Source organism: Terrapene carolina, unplaced genomic scaffold (assembly GCF_002925995.2).
Source record: "Terrapene carolina triunguis isolate 2854851 unplaced genomic scaffold, T_m_triunguis-2.0 Scaffold67, whole genome shotgun sequence".
Taxonomy (NCBI): Eukaryota; Metazoa; Chordata; order Testudines; family Emydidae; genus Terrapene; species Terrapene triunguis.
In genome coordinates, this window is record NW_020664418.1 from 7442114 (window position 1) to 7463804 (window position 21691).

At 42.8% G+C, this 21691-nt stretch overlaps 1 protein-coding gene across 4 annotated transcripts in view; it reads right to left on the minus strand.

The window, feature by feature from the left end:
- The window catches only part of NEO1 (neogenin 1), a 530841-nt gene that overhangs the window by 43614 nt on the left and 465536 nt on the right, over window positions 1-21691 (minus strand). For all 4 annotated transcript variants that reach the window (XM_026648200.2, XM_026648198.2, XM_026648199.2 and 1 more), the window contains exons 18-20: window positions 18938-19076; window positions 12233-12340; window positions 9457-9651 (exon numbers count right to left, since the gene is read on the minus strand). In XM_026648200.2, the coding sequence (XP_026503985.1) occupies window positions 9457-9651; window positions 12233-12340; window positions 18938-19076 (442 nt within the window). The remainder of the gene's footprint in view (window positions 1-9456; window positions 9652-12232; window positions 12341-18937; window positions 19077-21691) is intronic.

Sequence of the window (21691 nt, forward strand, 5' to 3'; positions counted from 1 at the left end):
AAACAGGGGGAAGTTGACAGCAATCTCTATAAATTAGCAGTTACGCAATACAGACAATTGATAAGGGCTCAATGAAAAAGACAGAAAATACACTAGATTAAAGACAGTAAGAAGGAATTTGTTAAATATATGAGAAATAAAATAAATTCTAACAATTGTGTAGGTACATTGCTAGATAGGAATGGTAAAATTGTCAATGCAGAAAGGATAGATGTGTTGAGTAAGTATTTTTGTTCTGTATTTGGAAAGAAACTGGATGAAATATTCACATCTTACAGTGATAATGAAATACAGTAATAGGCAAAATGTTAAACAGCAAGTACTGAAGGTAAACATTTTTAAATCTGCAGGACCAGATAACTTGCAATTAAGAGTTTTGAAAGAATTGGCCAAGGAGTTCTCTTACCCATCGATGTTGGTATTTAACAGATATTGGAACACTGGGGAAGCATCAGAGGACTAGGAAAAAAAGCTAATGTGCCAGTATTTTAAAAGGGTAAATGGGATGGCCTGGGTAACTTTAGTCTGGTAATATCTGGACATTGAACCACATATTGAAACCGGGCAAATCATGGAAAGGCTGATATGGAATGGAATCACTAAAGAATTAAAAGATGGTAGCATAATTCATGCCTACTTTTATGTAAAATGGGTCTTGTCAAACTTGATACAATTTTTTGGATCAGATTATGAATTTGGATGACAAAGGTAATTGTGCAGACATAATATACATAGACTTCTGTAAGGTATTTTACTTAATACTGAACAACATTCTGATTAAAATTAGCAATACACAAAATCAACGCGGCACACACTAAATGGATTAAAAACTGGGTAACAGATAGATATTAAAAACTTCTAACAGGAATCACAGGACTGGAAGGGACCTCAAGAGGTCATCTAGTCCAGTCCCCTGCACTCATGGCAGGACTAGGTATTATCTAGACCAGGGATAGGCAACCTATGGCACGCGTGCCAAAGGTGGCACACGAGCTGATTTTCAGTGGCACTCACACTGCCCGGGTCCTGGCCACTGGTCTGGGGGGCTCTGCATTTTAATTTAATTTTAAAAGAAGCTTCTTAAACATTTTAAAAACCTTTTTTACTTTACATACAACAATAGTTTAGTTATATATTATAGACTTATAGAAAGAGACCTTCTAAAAACGTTAAAATGTATTACTGACACGCGAAACCTTAAATTAGAGTGAATAAATGAAGACTTGGCACACCACTTCTGAAAGGTTGCTGACCCCTGATGTAGACCATTCTTGACAGGTGTTTGTCTAACCTGCTCTTAAAAATCTCCAATGATGGAGATTCCATAACCTCCCTAGGCAATTTATTCCAGTGCTTAACCACCCTGACAATGGTTTTCCTAATGTCCAATCTAAACCTCCCTTGCTGCATGTTAAGCCCATTGCTTCTTGTCCTATGCTCAGAGGTTAAGAACAATTGTTCTCCCTCCTCCTTGTAACAACCTTTTATGTACTTGAAAACTGTTATGTCCCCTCTCAGTCTTCTCTTCTCCAGACTAAACAAACCTAATTTTTTCAATCTTCCCTCATAGGTCATGTTTTCTAGACCTTTAATCATTTTTGTTGCTCTTCTCTGGACTTTCTCCAATTTGTCCACATCTTTCCTGAAATGTGGCACCCAGAACTGGACACAATACTCCAGTTGAGGCCTAATTACCGTGGAGTATAGCAGAAGAACTACTTCTCGTGTCTTGCTTACAACACTCCTGCTAATACATCCCAGAATGATGTTCACTTTTTTTGCAACAGTGTTATACTGTCGACCCATATTTAGCTTGTGGTCCACTATGACCCCCTGATCCCTTTCTGCAGTACTCTTTCCTAGGCAGTAATTTCCCATTTTGTATGTGTGCAACTGATTGTTCATTCCTAAGTGGAGTACTTTGCATTTGTCCTTATTGAATTGCATCCTATTTACTTCAGACCGTTTGTCCAGATCATTTTGAATTTTAATCCTATCCTCCAAAGCACTTGCAACCCCTCCCAGCTTGGTATTGTCCACAAACTTTATAAGTGTACTCTCTATGCCATTATCTAAATCATTGATGAAGATATTGAATAAAACCGGATCCAGAACTGATCCCTGCGGGACCCCATTCATTATGCCCTTCCAGCATGACTGTGAACCATTGATCACTACTCTCTGAGAATGGTTTTCCAACCAGTTTGCACCCACCTTATAGTAGCTCCATCTAGGTTGCATTTCCCTAGTTTGTTTCTGAGAAGGTCATGTGAGACAGTATCAAAAGTTTACTAAAGTCAAAGATCATTATCCAAAGTGGGTGTTTTTAGTGGGGTCCTGCAATTAACTGTTCTTATCTCAATATCATCAAACATCATTATCAATGGTCTGAAAGAATATATAAATTAATTGCTGGTAAAGTTTGTAGATGACATAAAAACTGGCAGAGTGGTAAATAATAATGAAAGATTAGTTCTACAGAGCAAAGTGGATCACTCGGTAAGCTGGGCTCACCTGATCAATATGCATTTAAATACAGCCAAGTGCAAGAGTATACATTTAGGAACAAAATCACACACAGAGGCAGGGGACTGTATTTTGGAAATCAGTAACTCTGAAAGGAACTTAGGGATAATGGTGAATAACCAACTCAGCACAAGCTCCCGGTGCTTTGCAATGGCTAGAAGAATTAACACAAGATGAGGTGGTAATATAATTGAATACAGCATTGAGACTGTGGGTAAAATTTTCAAAATGCCTACGTGTATCTTAAGAGGTAAAGTCAAATTTTCAAAAGTGACTTAGGCACTTTGCAGGCTACATCTCACAAAAAGCCAATGAGACTTGGGCTCCTAAGTTTCCTAAGTCACTTTTGAAAACTTGACCTTGCATGTTATGTCATTTAGGCACTTTTAAAAAATTCACCCCATTGCTGGAATACTGTGTCCAGTTCTAGGGTCCACACTTTGAAGTGATTAATTGGAAAGGGTTCACACAAGCACCACAAGAATGATCAGAGGTCTTAGTACCTGCCTTACAGGGAGGACGAAAGACATTTCATCTATTAGGTTTAGCAAAGAGAAATTAAGAAGTGTCTTGATTACAGTCTGTATGTACCTACACACGGAGAACATTTTTAATACAGACAGCTCTTTAGTCTAGAAGACAATGGCTACTGCAATCTCATGGCTACAAACTGAAGCTAGACAAAATGTGACTAGAAATAAGGTGCACGTTTTTAACAGTTATTATTAATTAACCAGTGGAACAACTTACCTAGAGAGATGGTGAATTCTCCATCACTTGAAGACTTTAAAGTAAAAAAAATGGTTACTAACCTTTCCGTAACTACTGTTCTTCAAGATTTGTTGCTCATATCTATTCCACTTTAGGTGTGGTGTAACATGTGCACCATTGCTGGAGATTTTTCCCTCAGTGGTATCCATTGGCCTGGCTCTAGCACCCTCTTGTGGTGCACGCTCATGCGCCAGTATAAGGGGACCGGCTGGCCCCGCATCCTCTCAGTTCCTTCTTGTTGGCTAACTCTGACAGGGGGCAGGAGGGTGGGTCGTGGAATGGACATGAGCAACGCATCTGGAAGAACAACAGTTACAGAAAGGTTAGTAACCATTTTTAATTCTTTGAGTGCATGCTCATGTCCATTCCATGTTAGGTGACTCACAAGTGGTATCCAAGGAGGTGGGCACAGAGTTCATGGACATGCAGATTGAAACACTGCTCTTCAAAAGTTGGCACCATCTCTAGCCTGCTGAGTGATGGCATAATGGGAGGCAGGGCCGGCTCCAGAGTTTTGGCCGCCCCAAGCAGCCAAACAAACAAAAAAAAAGCTGCGATCGTGATCTGCGGCGGCAATTCGGCGGGAGGTCCTTCGCTGCGAGCAGGAGTGAGGGACCGTCCGCCGAATTGCCGCCGAACAGCTGGACCTGCCGCCCCTCTCCGAAGTGGCCGCCTCAAGCACCTGCTTGGTAAGCTGGTGCCTGGAGCCGGCCCTGATGGGAGGGGAAGATACTGACGACCGGGTCGCTGCTCTGCAGATGTCTTGGATCGGGACTTGGGCCAGGAAAGCTGCTGCTGAAGCCTGAGTTCTTGTTGAATGAATGGTCAAAATGGCAGCAAGTGAAATGCCCGCCTGCTCATCACACATATGAATACAGGAGGTGATCCAGGACGACATTCTTTGGGATGAAACCGGTAGGCCTTTCATCATGTCTGCTATTGCCACAAAGAGCTGCCTGGGTTTGGTCCTCTCAATGTAGAAGGCCAGGGCACATCTAACATCCAACAAATGGAGATGCCACTCCTCTGCATTCCTATGCTCTTTCGGGAAGAAAACTGGCAGGAAAATAGCCTGGTTACTGTGCAACTGCGAGACCCCCTTTGGAAGGAACGCTGGGTGGGGGCGCAGTTGAACGTTGTCCTTAAAGAATACTGTATATGGGAGTTCTGACATAAAGGCCCTAATTTCTGAGACCTTCCCCTCGGTAATCACTATTAGGAAGGCAAGAAACATCAAGAAACACTTCCACTTGGCTAGGTAAGTTGCTCTAGTAGATAGTTATCTACTACCTAGCAAGATCTGGCCAACTTGTTCTGAACAGGCCTGTTTCTTCAGGTTCAACTATGGAGCTTCCATGCAGTCGGGTTAAGGACCCAGAGGTTTGGGTGGAGTAAATGGCTGTGGTCTTGTGAGATCAGGGCCAGGCAGGGTGGAAGCGGCAGCAAGGGCACTAGTGACATGTCCAGCAGTGTCCCTCTCATTGGCCACTGTGACACAAGGAACCATGCAAGGAGGGTGGAAGTACAAGAATTTATGTCCCTTGTCAGGCACATAGTACTACTTCTCTGCCCTCTTTCAAGTGGGAGGAAGAGAAGATGGGGTATGCCATAAGGATCTGACCACACCCATAATGGCTTCATTGACAGGTAGGGCCTCCTTTGACGGGGCTGCTGTGGCCAAAGTATCAATGAGGCTATGAGAAGACTCTTTAAGAACCCCCACCCTCCAAGTCTAGGTTAGAAGCCATCCTTTTAAAAGCTTGTGGTGGGCATTAAAGTCAGCCTGGGGAGGAGGAGGAAGAAGCCTGTACCAGCAGGGAGCCCTCCTCTTCTTCTTCAGCCCCAGCTATTTCCCCCAGGCCTAAGTCCTGTGTGTCAGTACCAGGCTCAGTACCAGAGTCCGGGTCTGTTGCCAGATTGTGAGTTGGAGGAGCCCTCCTCTCGGACAGTACCGTGACCCTGCTGGCACCGCGATGATGGCCTAGCATCAGCAGATGGTCCTGCACTGGACTCAATGTCATTTGCGATTAGGGATGACTGATGGTGCCGCTAACGTGCAGTGGAGGTGCAGCCTGACATGGGTTGTACTCCGCTGCACTCCCCTTGTTTGTCCTTCCTCAGTACCGGGTAGCATCCCCTCTCAGACCGCTGCTTCTTATGCTTCTTTCTTGGTACCGGAGATGGAGAATGGTGCCGAGAAGCATGCGGTGCCGGAGATACTCTTTGCATCAAAGCCGAGGTGCTCGTAGCTGAGTCCAATCAGCTTGGCTCTGATGCTGGTTTAAGTGCAACTTCCCTTAGGATAGCCTTTAGTCTAGCCTCCCTGTTCTTCTTTCTATGCGGCTTGAAATCCCAGCAGATTTGGCAACACTGTCATATGTGCACCTTTCCCAGACACTTTATACAGCTGGAGTGTGGGTTGCTCACTGGCATACGCCTGCTGCAGGAGACGCAGGGTTTGAAGCCTGGAGCATTCCCAGCTCCAGGGGCGAAAGAAGCCCCTCTAAGCTAAGATGGGGGGGGGGTCCTAACTACACCTCTACCCTGATATAACGTGACCCGATATAACACAAATTCAGATATAACGCGGTAAAGCAGCGCTCTGGGGAGGCGGGGCTGCGCGCTCTGGCGGATCAAAGCAAGTTCGATATAACGCGGTTTCACCTATAACATGGTAAGATTTTTTGGCTCCTGAGGACAGCGTTATATCGGGGTAGAGGTGTATATACACTAATTCTATCTAACTATGTACACTATTACATGAAATTAAGACTAATATAACTAATCTAGAGAATAACAGGAAAAAAAAACACTGAATGACAGCCTTGCCAAAGCAAGAGAAGCTGTTCTAGCAATGGTCATGGGTGGTAAGAAGGAACTGAGAGGGTGCAGGGCAGGCTAGGCCCCTTATACTAGTGCATAAGCTTGCAGCACCAGAGCTGGCCTGATGGATACCACTGACGGTAAATTCTCCAGCAACGGTGCATGTGATGTGTGCACACCTAACATGGAATGGACATGAGCAAGCACTCAAAGAACTAGATGTTCTTCTAAAGTTCAATCACATGTTGACGTGTCTATAGCTCACCACAATTTATGCAGTGACAACCGAGTGAAATTCTATGACTTGTGTTATGCATCAAGAGGTCAGACTAGATGATCATAATGGACTAATCTAGACCCCTTTCGCATAGTGACTCTCAGTCAGTCTGGCAAATATCTAATTCCTAGAATGAGGGATTGATAGATTATCCTTTCAACTCTTCGGAGTTTTCACATCTCATGCTACCTTGACAACAGTTCTATCTGCAAGATGCTGAACCCGATCATCCTCTCACAGCAGTTTTACACCATTGTAATTGAGAGGAGAAATGGGCCCACTAGCCTAAGGATTGCAAGCAATTGTTCTTCTCCTCCAAAACTGATCATCACTGCAGCAAGAATTAGAATAAATTCCTCTATTTTCAACATGACACTATGAACTAGCTAGTGTACATGTCCCATCTTTGGTCCTAGAGGATGTGTACCAGACTGTTTGCAGAGAGCTGTACTGGAAGTATTGAGGTTCTCTGTTGCCCTCTTCAGCAAGGATTGGTAGAAATAAAATTTGTTTGCAATCCTTAAAGACTTTCCAGTGTTAATAGGTCAGTTTTTTAGGCTAGCTGTCTTGAGAGTGCTCCATAAGTATGCTACAGCTGAAAATAACACTATTACCTTTTGTTACTGTAGGTTAGCTCTACTGTGTACTACACACATTGCCTTTTGTCTTTGTACTTGACCAATGTGCAACACACAGACAGCTTCAACAGGGAACCTGTTCTACTGTGTGCCAACACCTGTGCTACAAGGAAGGAGAATGGAGGGGCAAAGTATCATACTATGTACGTAAGGAGAAACACTGTGGGAAAAAGATTTGAAAATGTATTCTGAGATAACATACCCATCAATATGTGGCTAAGGCAGAAATAAGAAGAACCAAAGAGGTCAGAGATTCAGTCCACTCACTGTGGGCTGGTTTGTTCCCTATATTCTCCAGTGCTTTTCCCATCACTTCTCGAGAGACACTATTCCACAGTCTAACAGATCTTGTCGTCAAGAAGTTTTTTTCTGCTATTCAGCCTATGCTTTCCTTTTCTTCATTTCACCCACTGCTCCTAGTTTGTCACCTCTTCAAAGCTCTATTATATTTACAGGAATTATAAAACAAACGTCTCCTGCTTTTCATATATGCATTTTTGAATTAAAAGTTCTATGCAATTATGAACACTAACAAAATGTTACTGTGATAAAACTTTCCTCCCTTAGGATGCTCATGCTGTATGAAGGACATGAAGACAGTTATGTGCAGAACTGAGGTTAGAAGAGCAGTGCAAAAGAGACAGTGCAGCAACTTTTATTTAAAACACAAAGTTTTAGTCTTTCCCATCCCTTTGGGATAGAGACTGGGATAGCAGCCAGGGTTTTTGCAACCAAAGGCTGGATAAGAGTTTGTTCCTCAGCTGCCCTCAGTCATCTCTGTTTGGTTTGGAACAGGTAAAATAAACAGTGTTTACAAAATATTTCTCAGTAATGGATTAAAAAAATATATTTATAACATGGAACACATTTTTACTTTAAGCGTTAATCATATGCCTAAATTCTTTGCCAGTATCCTTTTAAACTCGTTCCTCCCCAAACACTAAAATACATTTCTCTCCTTATTAGTGGGATGTTTACCTGATTTGGAAGAAAGCAAAATTAGCCCTAAAAAATTCACCACAGACCCCAGCTCCACACAGCAAGCTCAAAGCTACCATTTGTCAAGTTAGTAAGCTTAAAGGTTTTGGTGGCTAAAGTTGTTGCATTCCTAGTGGAGACTGATCTCTAAATGAGCCAACCGGCAGACTCTCTCATGCAGAAAGCTGAACAAGACTAAGGCTACTTTTATATACTGCAAAAATAATAACAGATGTAGAGCTGACAAAACAGAACTTGTGCTAATCCAGCAAGTGTTCTTTGGTCTTCTACCTCTCTGTGCTGAGATCCAGGGTTCACTGGTCAGAGCTCTACTTGAGTATCACCTAATCCAAATCCATTTTAACAGAATGATTCAGGGCTGGCATAACCCACTTCTCCCCTTATGTGACATCTGACTATGGAGATCACTTTACATTCCTGACATCCAGACCACAAATAAAATCTCTAGTTCCTCTGCTAATAAAAGCTCCACAAGAGCTCGCTCAGTTATATTTAGAGCAGCTGATGTGTGTTTCATTTATCAAGTGCAATTGCAGGTGGAAAAGAAACACAGTAGTGTGTGAAAGAGATGGAATAGAGGAGAAAGAATGTCCATTTATTTACCTTGATCATTAGGCATTTTATCTGAGGATTCAGCTACCAGGATAAGCACAGGGGAGTAAAAAACAAGAGAAAGATCACCAAGGCTGAAGAAGTGACAGGCAGTATTTAAAGAACTTCACACAGCAGAAAAAAACTAGTTAGAGATTTAAACTTCCATTTTTAAACACCAAAACTCACATAGAAACAATACTCCTAGATATTAAATCGACACATACCTTTTTTGCAAGGTTATTTTTCACCTCTCCTTACAGATATTATCTACATTAACATCTGTCCTATACAATGATTTCTCCATGTTTCCTTAATTGGTACATATTTTCAATGTCTTGTTCATTCCTACCCTTTCACTAGTTACCCATGAACAAGCATCTCTTGATTAAAGAGGCAGTTATATCATACTTGTTCATGTTATATCATCCATGACATTACCATGTAATTGTTCGCAGACCAATAAGAACTTATTTGCAAATCCTGCTGCCTGTACTGTTGGGCAGATGCAACACACTGCACCTGAAGTCTTTAGGTAACTAGAAGTCAGTTTTTCTGAAGCTCACTTACGGCACTGACTATGTAATAACAGCTTGGTGACATATGGGCCAATAATTAATTTAAAAATAAATCTCCACAAACATATGGGTTTAAACTGGGTTATGCGTTTGTTTCCAGCCAAGAGCTGCTGGAAGAATGAAGAGAAAACATCTTCCCTAATCAAACTTCATCTTTTCCTCCACAGCCCATATTCAATACAGAATTGATGCTCCCAGTTGCTTTTCCTACAGGTATTTTAGGAAATGCTGGAGAACATACATGAGATTTTACCTTTGGGTGTTCTGAACTGTACTGCCTCCGACATAGGCCCCATGCCCTTGGAGTTGCGGGCCTGGATTTTGAAATAATATGGCGTATCAAGGGTTAACTCTTGGATCTGGTGTGTCAATCTGTTTCCCACCACAGGCTCAATGACCCAATCATGTATCTCAGCGTTCACATCTGTGCTGTAGTAAATGATGTATCCTGTTCAAAGGTACCAATAAGATAAAATTTATGCATTAAAGGGTGGGATTTTTGTTGCTCCTTAAATGACTCCAGAGCACAGGTCCTATTGACTTTAGATGGAATAGGTGCTCTTAAACCACTGAGGGGCTTTTGAGAACCGCAACCTCCTTTGTTTCAATATATAAGCAATCATTTAAATATTAAATACACATCCTATGGGAAATTTTAAACCGTTGTATTATATCATAAAGTATAACAATGCCACTTAAAATATCAAAATGATCCTACATTCAATTACAGAGAATTCCATTATTTCCATCTTCTTTTCCAAACATATGAAAACAATGTAAAATAATAATTTGAGGACTATTATAAGAATGTTCCCTCCTCAAATATTAGCAGTTTAGAGAAAAATGATAGCTTAAAAATAAATAAAAAAAAAGTAGTTACAACTTTTTGCTATCTCTCAGTTTATATTAACAACGAAAAAACGTAAACCTCAAGAGAATTGCATATTGCCTGTAAAGGTATATTAAATCAACATAATCTTTTATTGAATATACTGTATGTATGGCACCATGATGAACTGGCAACATGATTATAATATATATTTAATGACAGTGAATGGGTAGAAACAATGGCATAAAATAAATACTCATTAACAAATACAGGGCTAAATATCAGTAGCCCTATGCACCTGCACAAGGGGATATCTGATGTCCCCTTTCTCCCTTGCATGGACTACCCGTACCATCGGTAGAAGAGTGGAAGGGGTTGCGTACTCCACAGAGCTGTAACTTCCTCTTCCATGCAGGTGGGTGGCACCCACCTCTATTCCCCGGGCTGGTCCCGTGCAATGCAGCTAAGATCTGCCCTAAGCAAGGAGCAGCATGTAAAGTGGCAATCAAATCCAGAGATTAATGCAATTGAAGACAACACTCTTTATTTTTGTCTCGATTAATTGGTTGGTATTTTCAATATATTGTATAACAAAGGCCTGTAGAACCCAGAAATTGCACTTCTTAATGTTTATTTACATATAAGCAGGGCCGGCTCCAGGCACCAGGCAACCAAGCACATGCTTGGGGCGGCACCTGGTAAGGGGCGGCCAATCTTGGGGTGGCGGGGGGGGCAGCGCGGCGCGGCATTCCGCGGGGGGGTGGGGGGAGCTCCAGTGGCGCGGCGCTTGGCGGGGGAGGTGGGCTCCGGTGGCGCGGCGCTCGGTGGGGGGTGGGGGGGGCGGCGCTTTTTTTTGCTGCTTGGGGCAGCAAAAAAGTTAGAGCCGGCCCTGCATATAAGACACCTAAAGTTATGTTAAAAAAAAAACATTATTATGGTTGCAAACAAGCCAGTAGAAGTTAGGGAATGCTACAAATAAAGTTGCCTGTGCAACCTTAATTCACCCCTTTTGTGCGTATGCATTATGATACAGTCTTTAATGACATGATCACATACTGTTTTTTCCACAGGACCCTGTCTCCCTCAGTGCACAGAAAGGCCAGTGCTCACTTTGTGAGCTATTTAGTATCTTGTTTTCTATTCAATCCACCAGAGGACAGTCTGTTCACATGTTCCTGTAAAATGTGGAATTGGCATACAACTGACATATAAAGGGAATTCTAATGCTTCACATAATGCAATCATTTTATCAGATTCCCTTTTATAATGTGATTGCAAACGTGATTACAAAACATTTTTAAAACATTCAGCTGTGATAGCTGCACATTCAAACAATAATAAAGCTTAGTCTTGTAAAATTCTGCTTAATCCAGGTGAGCAAACACATTATTTTTTTCATCTTCATCATAATTTTAAGAGTGGGGAAGCAACTTTTGTGCCTGGATTTTTATAACAATTTTGGATTAAAAATCTAAGTTTGTCTCTTTCTTTTTCACATACACATACATGGAACACTTGATGGGGTGGTATAAAGATTTTATTGGCATGGATTTGAGATGGCTGCATAATTCGCAAGTGATTAAATGTGGAGTAACTGATTTTCAGACTCAGACCAGTTCAGGTTTAAAGTCCACTAGTACAGAATGAAAGCTAGAAACAGGAGACTTGCACTATTGCAATGAGGAGAGTCTCTTCTTTCCAAAAGGATACACAACCCTTGTTCCTTGCTGTCCAAGGACTCATTATCAGACCATATTAAACATAAGACATTTTTTAAAGAGGTTACTGAAATGGATGTTACAAGTTTCCTTTCCCTCAGAGTTCTGTTTACTTGGACTCTCCATTTCAAAGATTTTCTAAAACAACACCCTTAGGTTTCCCCAATTTTCTGGCTCTAGGCAGGAAGTACATTTTACTGGCATACATCATACACTGTTTGAATCCTGCCTTGTTGTCAGAGTCAGCCAGAGCACAGAATCAACCCCTCAACCCCAAGCACCAACTAAATAACCTGCCTATGCAATACTGAAGACGTGGGGTGGATGGGGAGCTGAAAGTAGGCAAACATACAGCAAATCTACCTAAAACAACTTAAATTAAAATTGATGGAGATATCCTATCTCCTAGAACTACCCTCCCAAGCTCAGTAAACCAAAAATAAGGACACAGGATCACTTCAGAGAGCACACACAAACTGCACCTGTAATTTTGCCATTGGCTTCAGAAGGAGGCTGCCAGTTTACAATTATTGTCCTAGGTTTTCCCTCTTTGCTCACCACAGTCACATCTTTTGGTGGAGACGTAGGAACTGCAAAAAAACCCCAAACATTCATTAGAAGCATGTAAGTGATCTCACTGAATGCATGTAAATGATCTCATAACCATCCTTTTAAACTTGCTTTGCCACAGAAGTATGGGTGCCCAGCAATAGAAACCCAGTATGTTTAATCGCAAGGTAAATCTACCATTCTAGGGCAGCAGTTTTAATGATTTACTCCATTAAAATGGCCAATGCCATATGGTGCATAATATTTCCTTTCCTTAAGGAGCTATCTATTTCTACAGACCAACAGATGCTGTGGATCATGATTGGATAAACAACGTGTGTCTTCAATTATTGTCTTTTTTTTTGTTAAACAGACAATATATTTGTAGAAGCAAAGCTACTAGTTAAGAGTACTGACTGGTAGTCCACAATAGTTTAACATTCCTGAAATCCCATCAACTTGTAAAGACACCATTCCATGTTTTGTTTTTATGTAAAATAATAAAACATAAAAGATAAAATTTATCTCTATACAAAAATGTTTGCTCTGGGGCTCAGATCTTGCAAAGGCAATTTTCCACCATGAACACATTTGAAACACCAAGGTAAACTCCTGGAGGTTTTTAATTGTAACCTCTGAGAGACCCTTCACTTTGACTACAGGTTTCTGGATGGCTTGCAAGGAAGTCTGCATCTACAGAGGTGTTATCTCTCTTGCTCTCTTTTAACTGAGGTTTATTTGAACTCTGGAAACAGATATGATGAATACATGGCCCTTTTTTTCTTTTTAGTAGCTTGAGGCAGAGGTCTTCTCCCCACCATCCCTCCTGCACAAAAATGAGGAAACGATACAGGCCTTTTACCCCAGTTAAAGGCTTAAATGTGTGAATCAGAATCTTATTGTGAACTGAAACACCCAGATGGGGCTCAGATTAATGGTAATGAAATGCATAGAGCTGATCTCTCCAAAGGTGCAATTAAATAACCAGCTATGCCTTGGAACTATATAACTATAAAAAACAGACTTCTAATTATGTAATTTTTAGCAAACTACATCTGCCATGGAAACTGAATTCAGTAAGAGTACTAGTTAGTGTTGTAATAGTGCTTTTCCTGTTCCAAGTGCTTTATGTATGTTACCTCCTGGTCATTAATCCTCCTGTCATCCCCTGTGTTAGGTTACTAAGTATTATTATCCCCACTATAGAGATGGGGGAAGTGAGGCTCAAAGGTTAGTAACTATTGCCCCAATTCAACAAACGAGCAAAGGTGTTCAAGTGCTCTACAGAACAGGGATGGACTTAAGCTAAGCATGAATCAACCTCTTAGACAAGGCTAGGATGAGAGAACCAGGAACACTGTCAAGACTAGAACTCAGGAGGTTTCCGATTTCCAGGCCTGTGCTTGAACTACAACAAGAAGTTACTCATCTTGTGCAGTAACAATGGCACTTCAAGATGTGTCCCCCTGTGGTTGCTCCTCTATAGGTGTGCTTGTGTCCCTCCGTTGCTGATCAGAGAACTTCAGTAGCAGTGTTCATTGGGCCTGCACATGCACTGTCTCTCCTCGTGCTGTGCCACAAGGCTAGCCAGTGTGCGTGGGCTAACGCCTCTCAGTTCCTTCTCTACAACAGAGTCATAGACAAGAACTCTGAAGTAGAGGGGAGGAGGGTGGGTTGTGGAGCACCCGTAGGGGGACACATCTCGAAGAACCAAAGTTATTGTACAAGGTGAGTAACTTCTTCTCCACGTAGTGTCCCTAAGGATGCTCCACTGTAGGTGACTCCCAAGCAGTATCCCTTCTGGAAGGCCAGGACTTCGGAGTCGGGTCAGTTACAGATGACAGCACTGCAGAACTGAAGATGGCATTGGAGATGGAGTCCCAGTGATCACATAGTGTTCTGCGAAAGTGTGAACTGACTCCCATGTCGCTGCTCTACAGATCTCTGAGCTAGGGACATTCTTGAAGAAGACAATAGATGAGGAGATCGACCCTGTTGAATGTGTATGAATAGAGTCTGGAGGGATTATGTTGCGAACTTGATAACACTAGCTGATGCAATTTGAGACCCACTTGGAGAGCCTTTGGGCACACTTTCGCAGAACACTATGTGATCATAGTGGGACTCCACATCTGATGCCATCTTCGGCTCCACAGTGCTGCCTTCTGTAACTGAGCACTAGGATCTTTCCACAATGGAGAGCAAAAGTCTAGAGAACTTCCTGAAGGACTTTGTCCTGTCCAGATAGAAGGCCAGGGTTCTCCTGACATCTAGAGCATGTAATATAGCCTCCCTGTTGTCTTGGTGAGGCTTGAGGTAGAAGATTGGAAGGTTAATCAATTGATGCATGTGAAACGGGGAGGTTGCCTTAGGGATGAATTTTGGATGGGGCCTGAGAGTAACCTTGTCTGGAAAAAATACCATGTAGTGGGGATGTGTCACCAGAGCCGCTCTCTCTCCTATTCTCCTGGCAAGGTAATTGCTGTGAGAAAGGCCGTTTTCATTGATAGGTATGGCAGGGTCGAAAACCAGTCTCCCTTTTCCAAAGTTGGAATGATCCTTCATAAGGTGATCATCTTGAATTTTTGAGCCTTGACAAACTTATTGAGAGCTCTGAGGGCTAGTATGGGTCTCCAACCTCCCTTCCTTTTGGGTATTAGAAAATAACAAGAATAGAACCCCTTGCCTTGTAGATGTTGAGGTACTGTTTCAATGGCTCATAACTATAGGAGACGATCTACCTCTTGTAGTAAACTTTTGTGAAAAGGATCCGTGAAGAGGGACCGAGAAGGGTGTTGTTGAAGGGGTAGGGAGGTAAAATGCATGAAGTACCCAGTTTGAACCACCTCTAGGACCCATTGGTCCGACATTATGCATTCCCGGGTGATGTGGAATGCTGCCAATCAGTGGCCAAATTGGCATGGTCGGCTGTGTCAGTCGGAGGGAGTGGTCTAATGGCTCCTTGACCGGCTCGTCAAAAGTGGTGCTTAGATGTAAAGGGCTGGGACAAAGATTGTGGACCAGATGGTTTGTGGTTAGGGAATTTCCTTTTCTTCCTTTGCAGCTCGTAGTGGTGTTGAGGTTGGTACTGAGATGTGTGTGTTCTACACGGGGATGGGGGACTAAATCATCTCTTTTGTTCCATGTATAGATACCCAGTGATCGGAGGGTAGCTCTGGAGTCCTTCAGGTTGTGAAGGGAGGCATCAGTCTTCCTGGCGAAGAGCTTCATGCCCTCAAAAGGAAGGTCCCTCAACAGTGGACTGTGCCTCTTTCGGGAAGCCTGACAAATGGAGTCATGACACTCTTTGCATCACCACATCTGTGGAGATAGACCCAGCCGCTGTGTCAGCCACGTTGAGGGCAGACTGAAGCAATGTCTTTGCCATTAATTGGCACTCCTGGATAAAGGCCTTAAATTTGGCCACAATGTGCTTCTGGCATCTTTTCAATAAAGTCATTCAGTTTTGAGTAATTTATGTAATCATAATTCGCCATGAGGGCCTGGTAGTTGGCGATACGGAATTGTACAATGGCTGAGGAATACACTTTTTTACCGAAAAGGTCAAGGCGCTTCCAGTCCCTGTCGTAGGGAGTAGCTCGACAGTGTGATCGGTCGTGGAAGTTGACGGCATCCACCACGATGGAGTTGGGTGGTACGTGGGAGAATAGAAATTCAGATTCCTTAGTGGGGACATAGTATTTTTTGTCCACTTACTTGCAGGTTGGTCTTTGCTGGGTCTAAAATGGCTTAATTAATCAGGAGGGTGATCCTTGAGGAGGAGGCAGAGTGGAGAATGTCAAGGAGTGTCCATGACTTTCTCCAATGGTATCTAGAGAATGACTGCCACTCTCTTTGCCAGCTCCTGGGAGAGACAAAAGTTGTCTGCCAAAGATGGTGGAAGAGGCATGATGGCTTCATCTGGAGAATAAGACGATATGATCCTTGGTGTCGCTTCCCCCTCTATACCAGCTTGCTGTTCCTCTATGACTTGAGGCGGTTCTGAAGCTCTGGATGCTGCGGCCAAGGGGGGCCTGTTTCCAGGGTTCTTGGGCAAGGCTCGAAGACTGAGAGGCATGCTGGCGGTGCGCCACCCAAGGGTCCCAATATAGCCATTGGGATGGTGGTAGCATAGAGCCTAGCGATGGCACCCATGGGTGGCCATACCAGGATGGTGCTGGTGGGGCCATCTGTGTGTATATCCTTGGTCTCTGTTGGTAGTAAGCACCATATGGAGCTTGGGAGGAGTACTGCAACACTACCTCCTCTGGCTCACTGTCTGAACCCTCACTAGAGGGCAGAGGGGCATGGCACGGCAACAGGGATACTTCCCATACTCGGTGGAGGCTTGGTGCAAAGGTCTTGATACCAAGAGATGGGGACTCCGGTGCATCCGGCACGTGGAGGTCTCTGGAATGGTGGGATTCTGCCGGTACTGATTGTCCCGGCATTGGTGGTGGTGCCAGGGAGGACGGGGATCTTGTCCAGACTAGTTGCGCCAGTGCTGGGCGAGCCATCGTTGTTGGTGCCAATCAGGAGCATCTTTTTAGAAGATTGCTTACCCCGGTCCTTCAGGGCTGATGACTCAGTGCCCATGCCCATCGGGTCTGTAGGCCTGTCAGAAGTTTCAGTTGCTGTCGGTCTCTGTGATCCATAGGTGCTGGACTGAGATAATCTCGGTGCTGGTGATGCCGAAGATACCGAGTGAGATGGTGAATGATTATGGCTATCTTGGGGATCACTGTGGGGACTTCCCACCCTCTTCTTAGATGATTTATGAGAGGGATCTGCAGCCTGTTTCCTTGACCCACAGCCCTTAGATGTAGAATGCTGCGGGGAAGGTTCATGTCTATCAGGCGACTGGGGTCAGAGAGCTGCCTCCATGAAGATGATCTTCTGGCAGAGCTCTGTCTTTGCGGGATCTTGGCTGGAGTTGATGGCAAAGACCACACTTCTGTTGTGTATGGCCTTCCCCGAGGCAGTGAATGCACTGAGAGTGCTTGTCTGCAATCGGGATGGCCTCTTTAAAAGTGAGGCACTTTCTGAAGTTGACGAACCAGGCATACCCCATTGGGTGGGAAGGATCCCCAACACGGGAGAAAGAACGGGAAAGAAATTAATGTATTTTTTATTTTATTTTCAAGGGTAAAATAAGAAAGGAGAAGATGACTACAACTAGAACTATAAGTAGTAGACCAACTAACTATAGGTATGTAAATTAAGTGATAGTCTTAATGGACTGCTAATGACTTCATCTCTTGCTGGGGTGGTTGAGAAGGAACTGAGGGGGGTTAGTCAACGCGAGCTGGAGAGACAGCACACAAAGAGAGACAGTGCATATGCAGGCCTAACGGACACTTCTAGCAAAGTTCTCCGATCACCAGCACAGGGATGCAAGCACTCCTACACTGCAGCACATATAGGGACACTACTTGAAGAAGAACAAACCTTTCTTCAGCAGTAGTTGAGGAAAAAGTCCTATGCAGCATTGCCAACCCCAACTGTTCAAAAATCATCAGTTAGGGACCTAAAATCAGGAGACTGGATTAAATCATGAACCTTTTAAAAAAAAAAAAGATACATTAGGAGTACTTTTTTACTTGTTTTCTGGTTTTTGAGCCTTTTGGGCACACTAAGGTCATGTTTTCAAGTTTTTCTCCACAAACACAAGGACTAGAAAGTTACTTTATGTTTTAAATGAAAGCTGAGATTTTCATGTTTTCATATAACGTCACTGATTAAATCTCAGGAAAAGCTTCCTAACTGTACGAACAGTAGGACAATGGAACAGACTGGCAAGGAAAATCGTGGAATCTCCTTCACTGTAGGTTTTAAAAAAGAGTCTGGATAAACATCTGTCTTGGATGAGCCTTGTGTTCCCTTCTGATCCTATGGTTCTATGATTCTAAGAAAGCTAAATTTAAGCTAAAGTGAAAATAGCTGGAAGCTAACATAGAGATAGTGAATGCTCCCTGCTCTTTGACCAATCTTGCAGGTGAAAAATAAGATACCGGGGGACAGGTCTGGGGCAGAGGGGTTCTGCAACCTACAGATGCTCATTAGGCATCAGCTTCTACCAGCAGCTGTAATGCTATCAACAGTTCTGTAGTTTGTAAGCACAGTTTACAGCTCCTATAGTTCTGATAGCTGCCTAGGCAATTCATGAGGAGATGACGAATTTAGGGCTGATTTTGATAACTAAATTTCTATGCACTAAAGTTCTCAGAATAGTTTGGCTCATCTCATTTTTGTTCTATAATTAATGAATTTAAGCAAACTGTCATTATTAATTACAAGGTTTTTCTCAGTAGCTGCTATTAAGATGTGATTTCTCAGATATTTAAAACATATGTCTCTTTCTCTTCTTTCCCATCCATTAATTGCAGATCATTTTATCCATTTATTTTCTGTAATTTGATCACAATTCTCTCTTTTATGTAATCTCCCCTTCATTGACTTTCAAAGAATATTAATATCAGGAATGCCCCCACTCTGTTCCCTCCCTCCCCCAAATCCCACATCAGCAACAGCAGAGGACTGCCATTTTAAGTCTATGCAAAGAATCAGCATTGGGGTAGGACTGACTTTATTCATCTCATTGAAATGGTTAACAGTTCCAGAAAGACACAAGTGAATACCTAATTCAAAGGTAGTTCCATGAGCTGTCATACTCCAAGTACTTGATCTTCGACCTTTAGTCACCATCACAGAGAATTCATACAAGGTGTTTGGTTTTAAACTGGTCACTAAATAGCTCAAGGTGGTTGTGTTTGCAGTCTGAAAGAAACACAAAGTATAAGGAACTTCTGAAGCAAAAAACACCATTTACAAGGTGTCAAATACGCTTGGCTAAGGTAAGTGCCTAAAGCATTATTATAACATTACCAACACTTGAAAACCATAGCCATTAATTCTCTCAATATTCTTTTTTGCTCTACCATGCAAATTCATTAATCATTTACTCTATCTGAAACGAGAAGTTCCTTTTGTAATCAGCAAGAGCATTCAATACTAGTCGATCATAAATGTAAATGCACAAGGTCTAGGACATACTTGTTATGCAGCAAGACTTTTAGCTGTCTACTGGTGGTGTTTAATTTACAGTGCTCCACTAAATGAACTAACTATGGGAAAGAATGATAAAGGGAAGCTAAAATTAAAAATCCATCTTGCAATTTGAGTATTTTTCAAAAATTATGTCAGAATTCTAAGATGAAATCTAATGAGTTCAAAAACTAGCTAAAAAATGTTGGTTCTCTGAGACTCCAGGAAAAAAATGTTTTTATTTTCTATACCTGTATGCTGGTTTGCAGAAAGGAGGACCATCTGTGGACAGACTTTCTTAAATCACTCATGGCCTCCAGCACAGGTAATCAGAAATATGACTCATTTAGTTACCATTTCTGCCTTTGGGCTAAACTGTCCAGTATGTACTGTATGTGGCTTGAGTATAAATAGTATACCTGATGCATACATAAATAATATAACTGGTTCCTTATTTGGCTCTACCTCTAATCTAAAAGCATAATGAAGTGACTGGCAACTTCAAAACTGGACAATGTGAATATATAGCCATAAATAATTGCTACCTTCAGAGAATTTTACTTACAGGTAATAATCTTTACCTTTAGAAAAAGAAGCATCTATAAAGTCACATTCCTTGAAAATAATGAGAGAATACCGTCTGAATGAAAAGGACAGAAGTTTAAAGGCAATAAAACTCTTATTTCTGATGTAAAGTATACAATGAAACCTTTTTAAAGTATCCCAGTAAAAGATCAGGAAAATTTCTATTTGCCAAATGAAATGGAGTCACAGAGTGCTTTGAATGTTCAAAGAAATGAAAAGCTATTTTTGGATTTGACTAGTTCGGTTTCATCAGGATCAGTATGAATAGAGCCCTACCAAATTCATGGCCATGAAAAACATGTCACAGACTGTGAAATCTGGTCTTTTGTGTGCTTTTACCCTATACTATACAGATTTCACAGGGGAGACCAGCGTTTCTCAAATTGAGGGTCCTGACCCAGAAGACGGTTGCGGGGGGGGGGGGGGGGGGGGGGGGGGGGGGGGGGGGGGGGGGGGGGGGTCGCAAGATTATTTTAGGCGGGTTGCGGCATTGCCGCTCTTACTTCTGCACTGCTTTCAGAGCTGGGAGGCTGGATAGCGGCGGCTGCTGACTGATGGCCCAGCTCTGCAGGCAGCAGCCGTAGAAGTAAGGGTGACAATAGCATACCATGCCATCCTTATTTCTGCACTGATGCTGGCAGTGGCTCTGCCTTCAGAGCTGGGCTCCCGGCCAGCAGCTGCCACTTTCCAGTTGCCCAGCTCTGAAGGCAGGGCCGCCCCTAGCAGCAGCGCAGAAGTAAGGGTGGCAGTACCGCAAACCCCCCCCCCCACACACACACACAATAACCTCGCTACCCCCCCCCCACACACACACACAAATTCTTTTTGGGGCAGGACCCCTACCATTACAACATCATGAAATTTCAGATTTAAATAGCTGAACTCATGAAATTTATGGTTTTTAAAATCCTATGTCTGTGAAATTGACCAAAATGGACCATGAATTTGATAGGGCCCTAAGTATGAAGGAGAGAAAGAATAAAGACAGGGGAAATGACTGTTAGAAATTTCAATTTTAATCAGTCTTACCAAGAAATATTAGATGCATAGGCAAAGCAACCTACTTTTAAGAAAATTTAATCTTGGGTGGAGCAGTTATTGCAACCTAGAGGTTAATAGTTCCTTGTAATTGTTTACTGACTGCCACTTTAAAAAAAAGCAAAGTACTCCATTTGTAGTACTTGAGCTAACATGAAATCACATATTCAAAAGTGGTTTTCATCAGCTTTACACAGGAAGTACCACAGAGGATCATGACCCATCTAGCCCAATATCGAACCTCTGACAGTAGCAAGTACAAGAAGCTTCAGAGGAACAAGTCACTCTGGTCTGGACAATTAGGTAATAATCTGTCCATAAGGCAAGTGTGACAAAGTTTCTCCTCTATCTTGGTGGGTCCTGCGCTTATTGGCGGATTTTCTTGCCTCAGAGAGTCACCATGTGGGTTGGGGAACAGCCCAGAGACTTTCCCCTCTGGAGGAACCCACAGTCCAGGTCAATTGGGAGGTTTGGGGGGAACCCGGGCCCACCCTCTACTCCCGGTTCCAGCCCAGGGCCCTGTGGACTGCAGCTGTCTATAGTGCCTCCTGTAACAGCTGCATGACAGCTACAACTCCCTGGGCTACTTCCCCATGGCCTCCTCCAAACACCTTCCTTATTCTCACCACAGGACCTTCCTCCTGGTGTCTGATAGCGCTTGTGCTCCTCAGTCCTCCAGCAGCACACCCTCTCACTCTCAGCTCCTTGCGCCTCTTGCTCCCAGC